We start from the raw sequence: 11968 nt of genomic DNA, 5'->3' as shown, positions 1-11968 counted from the left end.
GACCTAAACCCCAAGCATACATACGCTATGCTTGATTTAGGGTAAAAAATTACTCACTTTGCTCTTGCCATCCTTGTAAAATTGGATTGTTAAAATCACCATTTTTAATGTAAAAATGAACTTAATACCATTGAATACCCCTATTGCAACTTGATTTTGCAATGTTGATGATTGATATCTACAATTTTATCCATCTAAAAAGTTTATTTCAGCATCATATCTTCCTATTTGATATCCTTGTGGAACAAATGGTCTATTAGGTCTATGATAACTCGTTTTCTTTTTCGTTTTTGCTAGATACTATGTCTGTAATCAATTAACTATTTTAAGATTCTTTAAGGATTGTGAAGCTCCTCTAAACCATATAACAATGTTTTATTTTCAATAAAAGCTCCTCTAAAACATATAACAATGTTTTATTTTGAATAAAACTCTTATTGTTTTTCACTTGAAATAATATTTTTTTTTTGATAATTTTAAGTCAAAAATGTCAATTTCCCTTCTTATTATTTTGAACAATTAAAAAGCATAAAATGTTTCCACTATAATTTTTTTATATACTTTCTTACCTAAATTGATATGACAATTTTATAGTTTATATATATTCATATAACAATTTTATTTTCGAATACATATGTTGATATGACAATTTTATTTTCAAATATATATTAAATTTTTAATATTTCGAATACATATGTTGATATGACAATTTTATTTTCAAATATATATAAAATAAATATTTATTTACTAATATTCATTAGAAAAAATATTTATTTACTCAAAAAAATATTATTTTCATTAGTTTTATTCTAAAATTCCAATTACTTTTTAACAATTAATTAATATTTAATAAGATCAATAAAAACATCATTTCCCCTTATATAAATATAAATTTTTAATTTTTTAGTGTAAACTTTGTTTCCTGAGAATGATACTTTTTGTACACGGCGAGAAGAATTAAAAAAATCATTCACTCTTACATGGTTTCCACGTGGACAAACACCTCTGAGAAGTCCACAAAACCCCAATGGCCCCCATCATCCGACTCAACAACAAAATCTCACATAGAAGAACTAAAAAAACAAGAAAAGGAAAACGAGGCCTGGCAATATTTATCTCCAGTGCCCCGGGAGAGCATAAATGGGGCCGAGCGAGATTGAGACGCGAACCTAGAGGAGTTTAGCGGCGGTGCTTGGCAGTTGCTGGTAATCCAGGGGATTCGGATTGTCCGTGATACAACCCTCGTTAATCCATTAATCCATTAACAAGCATTATTTTGTTATAAGCAACCCCGCACAGAAGAGGGAAAAGTCACACCAGAAGAGAAGAAAAAGATTAAAGAAAGAAGCGGAATCCCTGGTTCACTCTGCCATTTTCAGACAAAAACTGTGCGGCACTCACCCTGATAAATTTGGGCGGTTCGGGGCCCTAAATGGTCCAGAATTAGAGGTAGACACAGATGCGAAGGCCCCTTAGTTTTTTTTTTCCCTGTTTTTTGGGCAATTGCAGTGAATGGCTTTCGTTAACACAGGTTAATAATTATCATGGCACAGCAATTGACAATGTGAGAGGTTTTCTGTTTGTTCGTTCGCTGGTCAAATGTTTAATGCTCAAAGAGGGGGTGCAGTCCCCTGCCATTCTATCCGGTAACCCTCACACTGTCTCACTTCATTTGCTGCTTTTTATCTTTAACTCTGCAGTTCCATTGGGTTTTTGGATTGCCACATGTCAAGACAAAACGGTCGAGTCCTAGTCAGATGCTGATCTGGCACTCAGTGATAGGCTGTGGTGGCCGAACAGTATGAGTGTATATTCGAACCACTTTATGAAAATCATAGTTTGTTCTAAAACCCCATTGATTTAATGAAAATTAGTTAATTATTTAAATTTGTGAGTGTTTTAACGTTAATTTTCAAAGCAAAATTTCATGAGTTTAATATTAATTAAGTTTTGAAAGTGATGTAACTCTTATGGTAGATTCTGTTTTTTTCTCTTTGGCACTTTGGGTGAGAATTCTCACATCTCCTTTTCATATGGGTATTAGATTTACTGTTTTCATGAGGTGGGTGCCCAGGAAGCTGGCTGTTATTTCAGAACGGAAGTAGAAAGGAAAAATTTGCGATGCATGGGAATTGTCAGGCGTGGTCTTCTTGATCTTTTAGAGGCTCCTCGGAATCGAACCTGTGACGTATCAAATCAAGAGCAATGCTTCCCTTACTGAAGAAGCAATCTGCAAATTTGAAAACTTTGACTAATGGTGTACTTCCTTCAACAGGCAAAAAGTTGCCATTTGCTTTCACATACGAAGGAAAAAGCATCTGTCATCTATAAGCAGATACTTCGTGATACAGTGGCAGGCAAAAGAATCGGTCATATAAGTAAATAATAGCGCGGCTAGGCTATGTTACGCGTTGACTCATCTTATGCTGATTGGAAAAAAGGCTCTGAAATGCCATTGAACTGCATGACTTTGATCAGTAATTGTGGCCATTAAACTATACAACTTAAATCAGCAATTATATCGCTCTACGTTTCTTTTTGAGGTCCTTTGGCGAGCTTTCTTGATTGCGGTATAGATGAGTGCTTTGCTTGTTGAGTAGCAGGAAAATTGCTTCTGGATGCTCCTATTCGTGACATCACCTATCTCCTGGTCCCCATTATAATATATCTGGCGATCCAGTTCAGAGACAGATTATAGAGTTGTCCAGCATGTAACCTGGGTCCTGAACTATGGTACGACCGACAGTGAATAGACAAGCTTCCCTTCAAACGTTATCCCCTACATTGACAGAGCAGGTAAGAACTCTTAGGATCTTTTCTGCTTGAGCAGAACTAGCTCACTTAGAGCAACACTCAGAGCAAATCTTTCAGGACCTTTCCTATTCATTGCAAAGGTTATCCTGTGTAGGGGAAGTGATTCTTATCCGCTGTTACAATTAATCCATTTTATCCATGGAAGGGACGCTACTGATATACCACAGAGATTAACACCTAAGTTTTAGAACAATGTCGGCATTTGCGTGTATCTTGTGTTTTCCGCGAAAGCGCTGTACCCGTCATTCTTTTAAAGAGATTTGATCCTAACGTTGCTTATATAACATCCCTCCTTGCATAACTTTGACTTCCTTAGACCCATGTCTCACGTTGTCACCCTCCACGGATAACTTGACTGTGTTTACCACTAGTTTTCGTCTTAGGAAAAACATAGAGCTTTTCGTATAATAGAACGATTAATATACTCCATATCAAATCTATGCCTTGATAGCGGGATCTATAATTCTTCCTAATTTGTTAAAGGTTTAGAAGATTAATAAGTTTTATCTTAGTGCCATATTTAAAGCTGGGCATTCTGTATATGGAGACTAAAGCTTACAGTGCTCCTTGCTGGAGAGTCTCAAAATAATTGTATAATAATTTTATATATTTAGATAATATTATTTATATATATATATATTTTATGAGAAATATTTTTATATTTTAGATGAGGAATATAAATGTTTTAATCTTCGACAGACTGTTTAGACTTAACAAAACAACAATGCTCGAAGCCATTACAATAAAGCTCATCCTGTCACCTATGATAGACATGTCATATGTGTGTGTTTTTTCCATGAGAAATATCTTTATATTCTATATGAGGAATATGCATGTTTAGGTCCTCCTTGGACTTTGATTAGACTCAACAACAAGGCTCAAATCCATTACCACAAAGCTCATCATGTCACTTAATAATATAATATTTTAGATGTGTAATATATATATATATTCCATGAGAAATATCTTTATATTCTAAATAAGGAATATAAATGTTTTGATCTTCCAGGGACTGTTCAGGCTTAACAAAACAACAATGCTCGAAGCCATTACAATAAATCTAATCATGTCACTTACTATAGACGTGTCATATGTGGGTGTTTTCCATGAGAAATATCTTTATATTCTATATGAACAATATGCATGTTTCGGTCCTCCTTGGACTATGATTAGACTCAACAACAAGGCTCAAATCCATTACCACAAAGCTCATCATGTCACTTATGGGAAATGAATTTGGGTAGGGAGGATAACAATCATTTTTTCTAACACCCAAGATAAACGCAATTGACATACCATCCCCCACACAGACACACACAGAGAAATAAAATACTAATCATTCCTACCCACCATTTGAGATGAACTCAAATTATATATATATATATATATATTTTTCCCAAAGGAAATGTACAAAATTGAAAAAAAACATGTTTTTTGAATGATAAAAAGTAACACAGACTCAATAGGGTAGCAGATTTTAAGCCTGCTTTCAACTTGTGTTGATAGGTGAACTTCACTGCCCAACATGAAGACGTACTAGAGTCGGGAAGTATTCTAAATTAATGTATTGTAAACTGCCAAGCCCACCGGGAGTGGGTGTAATCAAACCTTTGAAATCTATGCGTGAACTGCTTGTGATTTGCCCTTTTCCCTCCAGGGAAACCACTCTCTTCCTGCTTATTGCACGCGATATATCCTCCCCACTCGTAGAATAAAACAGTTGGATTCCAATTGTAGAGGTGATAATTAGAGTGAGGTTCCACACTAACACAAAGCGGGAAGCTTAAGATTTCTCGCTCAGAAGGGAAGTGGACTCACCACCTAGTTATTGGAAGAAACTAGGAAACACAGAGGGAAGCCTAAGCTTTCTCGCTCAGAAGGGAAGTGGATTAGCCACCTAGTTTTTGGAAGAAACTGGGAAAACAACGATGGATGAGGAGGCCATTCAATCAATTTGTATAGTAATGTTCTATGTTGCACAAGGATCTCTCCCTCCCCAAAAAAACCTTGTACCCATCGTTGTGGCGTTAGTTGGGGACTCCTAGGAAACGCCTCTTTTGTGTTGGGGACTTCGTCAGGGATTTGAGGACTTGTTAGCTGTACCCGAGACATTCCAGGCAGATTGCAGAGACATTTTGGGTCTGCCTGTTCAGTTTTATATGGACATTGATTATTGGACATAGAGTATATCCCAGCTTAATAACTTATTTGAATTTCGTATTCTGAGTTTGTAATTTGAATATCTGATTTCATAATACTATACACGGAAGGAAATTGTTTGAGATAACGATGTGGAACTGCTAAGTTGGTCGATTACAACATGAAAGAGTATGACATGTTGCCCTCAGAGAGATATTTTTAAAACATCTGCTTCCCTCCTTCTGGTTTTACTAGTTGGTGTTGGATACAATTTAGAACACTCATTGAAAACTAAGCGAGCAAAGTCAAAGCCGTGAACTTGGAAAGTCTCATATTTAACTTGTGTAAACTGCTTCAACTTCCATGTATTCTAGAGAGTTACACTCTTTATCGACTTTTCAGTGTTGATATGCATGATATTTCCTTGGGACAGTTATGGCTTTTATCGTTTTCCATGCTTTTAATTTTTCCATTATATACTTATGACAACTACCTGTTGTTTATTTTTGTAGGTTAGGAACTATTGTATCAGTATACAGTAAGAAGATACATGCAGGTTGTCCCTGCTGCAGTCTGCCACTTGGGAAACCTGACATACAGTAGGGCTTATAATTTGGTCCAAAATGAGTGACAGTGTTTTTTCACTGTTTCACATAAGTTCATCATCTGATATTAAAAACTTGAAAAACATCTACTAAAACAGTCTAGCTATAGACAGTAAAAAGAAAACCTAGTCCTAGGGAAGCTGGATTCCTAGATGCCTTCATCAGAGTTGGATTTGATTTGTATGACTGGGTCAGGTTGAGCTAGAGTGGTTTCATTCTTAGTCTCCTCAAAATGCCAAATAGCATTTGCAAGTGCTTCATATTTCCTAATTACCTGCTTCAACTTTTTGCGTAATTACTCTTTGCCTGTTCAAGACCTCCTTCTGCCTGTCTAGGATCTTCTTTTGCCTGTCAAGGACCTTCTTCTGCCTTCCTTGGTGGCCCTGGTAGGGTTTGACCTGCCATAGCTTGAGAAATGCTGAGCACTGTGTGCCAATGAAGGTTGATCTGCTTCAGATGCTTGGCACCTTGACTGTGTGCAGACCCAGTGTCAGGTATCCAAGGAACAATGGCAGCATCAATCTTGTCAGAGCAGGTTTCATTTCATCTCATTCTGATGTTCCTCTCGATCCTTTCAAGTTCCTGCTCAAATGCCCAGCGGAGTGTGGTTGAAATAGGCTTTGGCAGCTTCCTTGGCCTCTGACTTTGACTTGTTAAGGATGAGAGGTACTTCCTTGATGGGTATACCCTGTAGCTGTGCATCATGGCATGATGAGGCCACCCCAAATCAAAACCAAATCGTTGAAGACTTTCTGGGTATCTCTATGAATTGCATTCCAGAGCTCATCTCCATGAATCAACGAGAAAGCATCATCAAACCTTGACCCACTGTTTTCACTGCACACCTTCGAAAATGGAATGACCCCAAGGCTTGAGTCAAACCTCCCACACTCTATCACCCTGTAGTCATCTTGGAAAACCAAAGAAGTGAACCAAACCAATGGCAGCAGTCTCAATCCATGTTTTTTATAACAATAAAATGGTCGAGTGAGTACTTATTGCTTGCCATCATGAGGTCGCGTGGGGGTAGTAAAATTAGTTCTGGACAATGACTGTTTTAGATGTTGAAAGTATGGATGCTGGTAGGTGGAGTTAATGGAAGCCACGCTTCCTCATTTCACAGGCCTGCAATCATGTGCATGGATGGGAGCTCGTCCTTGTGGCAAGTTGACGATTGCTCCATCCTCTTTCTGCCCTCAGACCCCATCCAAGGCAACTAACTGGTATGTTAATACCCTTCATTGCATGGAATTCTTTTCCTCATCTTAAGCATCCTAATCTTTTGCCCAATCCTCCAAGTATACAGGTATAAGTGTTATCTTTGTATCTATACCTTATGCAGGGTATGTTTTGTCTACATTAGCAGGATGCTTTGTTACTCTAAATATTAATCTCTATCGTTTGTCAAACGGGATATGTTCTCATGATCAAGCAGTATTTTCCATGGTTTTTGAGCTTGCTTTGTTCAATCATAAACATCTTATGCCTACATATCCTTAGTTTATGGTTTCATCTGTTTGTCTTGATGTTTCATCAAGATTTAGCTTGGATCATTTGCAATTGTAAATATCATAATATGATACAAAGAGTATTCTAATTGTGCACACCAATATATTAAATTATTTAGTAAATTCTAACGATTTATGCACGAACTATTTATTGTTTATGCAATAAGCTCAAAATTATGTGTGTGTGTGTATCCTGGAGGAAAACGAGTCCTCTTATTGATATTTCGAAGTGAGAAATCAAATACACTTTGACTGGCTTATCAGCCCCAAAATCAAAGCAGAAATTCTCTCTACCTACTAACAAAAGACGTCCTTAATTATCACCCATATACAAGCATATCACAATTGTTATGGCCTTGACATCATAAAAACCCTTCCTGCCTATTCTAGTACTAAGGTATTCAAAACATATTCAAGATCCTGTACAATGTTCTTGAACATATTTTAACCAGACATCATATGCATAAAAAACGTATTTTTTGTACTGCTGGCAGTATGGTATTGTCCTTTGACTCCTGATCAATCAACAGGCCTTCCTGTATTGTTATTGCCTCCTTAGAGAGAGCATCAGCCCTATGATTAGATTCTCTGTAGATATGTATAAAACTAAGCATATCTAATTTCCTTGTTAACAATGTTGCAAACATGGGCATCGGTATAATATTGGCGAGGGCCCAAAAAACGAAAAAAATCATAAAAATCGGTACAAAATGTCAAACATCAGCAAAATAATAAAAATTACAAAACTATTCATTTTCTTTCAATTTTTTTAGCACCTAAAGTATCGACAACATCAAATAAATGCATTGACACATAAATATGAAAATAAAACTAATATATAAGATGTATAAGTTGTCTGGTGCTACATGACACATAACAGTGAATCATGTTCTGAATCCTGAGTCCTGACTCGGCCTCAAAATATCAATAAAAAACATAATAAATATATATCATCATCATGACTCATATACAATGAAATTAGATGTGTAAACTACTAACTTAGTAACTAATGATTTCCTCTGCCCCTTTTATGGGAAAAGGTAATGGCTTTTCCTCCAGATGAAGAAGGCCCTTGGGCTGGTATTGGACTTTGATGTTCTCTAGAAGTAGGAGAAGGTAGACTATGTCCTCCATTGGTGGCCATGGTAGGTGGTGTCACCTCCTCCTCCTTGTCCTCTACCTCTCTCCCCTGCCGTTGCTACCTCCTCGAGTGCCTCCTCTAACCAATCAGGGGCAGATTCCATGACAGGCCTCTTGGCCTCAACCTTCCATACAGCAGTGGTGTCACTCCCATCCAATGAGATGGTCTCCACGTTAGGACAAGTTAGTGGAAATATCCTTCCCAACCCCCAGAAACGCCGTTCAGCGTTTCCGAAATGGAAACTTTTATGATTTAGCTTGGAAACGTTATTGATACATTTCCTGGGCATTTCCCTTTTTTGGAAATGGTGGATCTCAGTTCGGAAACGTTTCGGGCCATTTTTTAATCATTTTGGGCGTTTCCTGGACGGATCTCAGTTTGAAACTGCCACACTGCCCTCGTCCAACAATAGTCATGTTCCCCAACGTTGCCTTTCGACTGTTTGGGAACTTGTTTAAGGAACCCAACAATACTGTTTCAGGAAATTGTTTTGGGAACAATTGGTGATTACAGTCAGACAATTACTTGTTTATGTTTTCCATGGTTTGGAAAACTGTGTTGGAATATTATAATTACTACTGTAGTTGTAGAAAGTTCACTGTCTTAGTTCATTGTCAAATACAGTTAAGATTTGATGTACCAATCTTCCTTTCCTAAAGAAAAACCAGATATGATGGTTGTTGAGTCTCACCATTGATGATTACATTGAGACAATTACTTGTTTATGTTTTGTTAGAATATTGTAATTACTACTGCAAGTGGTAGAAAGTTCACTATCTTAGTTAGATTTAAAGTTGATCCAACTTCTTCTACTACAGAAAGCTTTAGAAGAGCTGTACATAATGAATATTAGCAATGAATCATGTTTTAGAAAGATTTCTCTAGAAGATGATGATGATTTGTTAATGTTGAATTCATAATGTTAATTATATATTTTTAAATATAGAATCTAGATTCTAAAAGACGAATGGTAATATACTAATATGAAATTTTTATTGTCATATATATATATATATAATATATATATACGCCATTTCCTTGCCGCATCGTATCCGGATTTTTTGAAAATTTTCTGTATCCGTTTCAATGCAACTTAGCTTTAGGTGTCTTCAGAGGTTCTCTCACCCACAATCGAAGATTGTAGTAGATGTACACCATGTCATTAAGGCATTGGTACTCCAACCTGTATAAGGGTCATAAATTATAAATTAATAATTATAAAAAAATAAATTATAATATTTAATTAATTCAAAATATTAATTTGAATTTTTTAACTTGTGCTTCTTGATGTGTATTTTTTTAAATACACTCTATTCATGCTCATAGTCAGAGGAGCTGCATGTTTGGCCTAACACTCGAATGGCAAACTTTTGGAGATTGGGTACTCTGCCACAATAGCTTGTCCATCATTCTTCTACAACAAATAAGAGAAATATAAGAAAAAAATGAAATTTGAAAGTTGAAATAAAGCATGAAGAGACAATGAAATTTGAAACAAACTAAATCTTACCTGGCATTTTGGTCTTCCTATCGTGGATAGCCATGTCAAAGTTAAATGTGCCACTTGTATATCTCCATTTCTTTAGAAATTTCTGCATGTTCTTCTGGAGAGGGCACCATCTTATGAACACAACTAAGGAATTCATCCATGACCTCAACATCAAATCTGAAACCAAAGGAGTAAGAAAATGCGATGTTGAGGTAGATCCTTGTAGCATGAATGGGACGATGGAGTGTATTGTTCTATTTTGTTGACACCTAATCTTTGGGATTAGGAAATTCTTGTAAATAATGTAAATAAGAAATAAAGAAGACGAAGAGACATTGGAATATGAATTCCAATAATCTCCCTCTGCTTGTATATATTCACGATTTTCTTAATGCAAATCATAATTTGTGGAGTTACTCATACCTGGCCTGACATGGTATCAGAGCTATAGGTCCTAATTTAGCCTCTTTCTGCATGTAACTCCTAATTTAGCCTCTTTCTGCATGTAACTCTTGCTATTCTCTTATCCTTTGCTCCTCTGGTCGATTAATTAATTAAATTTGGCCCTATTTGCCAATTTTAACACTCCTTCTCAACTAGTTGCCAATTTTAACACTCCCTGATTCATTTCTAGCCTTTTCCATATCTAAGGCTTTCGTTTGAGCCGCATTTAGATTTGCAAGCTTCTTTCTTCTCAACTCATAAGATGTGTCCACACTAAAAAATCCAAATAAGAGCACAATAAAAACTTTTCTAGAGGCTTAACATCTTGAGGCATACTCTTCACTAGGTCATTGAACCTCTTGTTGAATTCCTCCACAGTTTCATTCTCATTCTTCTTGATATGGCTAATGGCGTTGATCAAGTGCCTATCTTCTTTCTTTTCTCCATACTTATCCAAAAAGGCACTAATGATAGCTTGCAATGAGTCATATGAGTTAGCAGGACGCTCAGTGAACCAATCAAGAGCATCCTCTTCTAAGGAGAGGACAAAAAGTCTCATCTTTACATCCTCATAGTTAGCACCATTACACCACTTAGTGATGCAAACATTGAAGTTCTTTATGTGCGATGCAACACTAATGGCATTGTTACCTTGAAAAGCAGGCAACTTTTCAATAGCCTTGTCAGGGATATTGTGTGGATAGCCATTAATGTTAGTAAAGTTACAAGGACCAAAAAGATCATTCATGATGTCTTGTTCTACTTGTCCTTGAAAAAGCAAATGGATATTAGAAATAGCCTCTTGCCCAAGATTAACAAGAAGTCTACTAGAAGAGAGTCTATTTAACCTCACTTTAAAAACACAATCGGACTCAAGAATAGGGCTAACTAAACCAATGCTGCAAACATCGAAATCGGAATAAAATCAACAAGGTTCCGAAAAACCAAAAAATCATAAAAATCTGGAAAATATCGGTAAAATCAAGATACCATCAAAATATCGGTAAAAATAGACAAACATTGGCTAGGCCAAAAAATCGTAATTTTGAGATAAAATTGGGATGTTATCGAGATGTTCGCAACATTGAACTAAACCACTTGGATTTCTCCTAGTAGAAACTCTCACAAAAATTGAGCCAAGTGGAGTCGCCACTTGAGCAAGGATCTAACTCTAAAGATCCAATATGCAAAAACCAAAAGTTAGTCATATTCCAGGTACAAGAGGACTTTTCCCCGACAATGGTGCCAAAAAATGTTGTTGCCTCGTTTGCACACCTAAGTTAGCGTGGGAAAAAACCTCAACCCACAAGGTGTGATCTTGGTGGAAAACTAAGAAAAGGGGTTGTCACCTAATCCGAAATTTCTCCGTTAAAGCTCTCTCCTAGGCCTGTTACATGACTCGATTCATCACGCTAGCATCACTTTACAACATCCCTGCAGGGGTTGCGAAATCTGAATACAATATAGAAGAATAATGAGAAGAGGAAGAAGAGCTTAAAAGCTCTGATGACATCTCTAAACTCTGACGGTACATGAACTTTCTGACATATCCTCTGGCATGGAGTCTTTAAGTCTTCAAGTATACTTCAGTGGTCAACATGGCCTCCCTCTAAAGCTAGCTTCGGCTCACACGTGCAGCATGGCTGAGAAACTCAGCCCTCCTGGTGACTCGCACTGGCTGGGAACATAATCTCGGCCTCCACTGCAAAATTTTGACCTCAATTGGAAACTCGATTCTCCTGTGCAAATTGATCTCTCCTTTGCAAAATTGCTTGCTCCAGAAATTCTCCTCTCTGATCAATTCACACTGCTTGTCTAGATAACTCGC

General features: G+C 36.7%; 1 protein-coding gene across 4 annotated transcripts in view; it reads left to right on the top strand.

Annotated features, from left to right (window-relative positions):
* The first annotated feature begins 1047 nt into the window (after window positions 1-1047).
* The window catches only part of LOC149184051 (histone-lysine N-methyltransferase ATX5-like), a 274187-nt gene continuing 263266 nt past the window's right edge, over window positions 1048-11968 (top strand). The window contains exons 1-2 of one of the 4 annotated variants that reach the window (XM_089417380.1): window positions 1048-1449; window positions 1554-1646. In XM_089417380.1, coding sequence (XP_089273506.1) covers window positions 1600-1646 — 47 coding nt within the window. In that variant the 5' untranslated portion in view covers window positions 1048-1449; window positions 1554-1599. Of the gene's footprint in view, window positions 1450-1531; window positions 1647-2089; window positions 2797-11968 lie in introns of those variants that run through there. The other 3 variants (XM_089417381.1, XM_089417382.1, XM_089417384.1) reach the window with 3 other exon arrangements.

The sequence above is a fragment of the Pinus tabuliformis genome, chromosome 3_2 (assembly GCF_031772625.1).
Source record: "Pinus tabuliformis cultivar Carrire ecotype Pingquan chromosome 3_2, CPIR1, whole genome shotgun sequence".
Taxonomy (NCBI): Eukaryota; Viridiplantae; Streptophyta; class Pinopsida; order Pinales; family Pinaceae; genus Pinus; species Pinus tabuliformis.
This window is presented reverse-complemented; position numbering and strand designations above follow the sequence as displayed.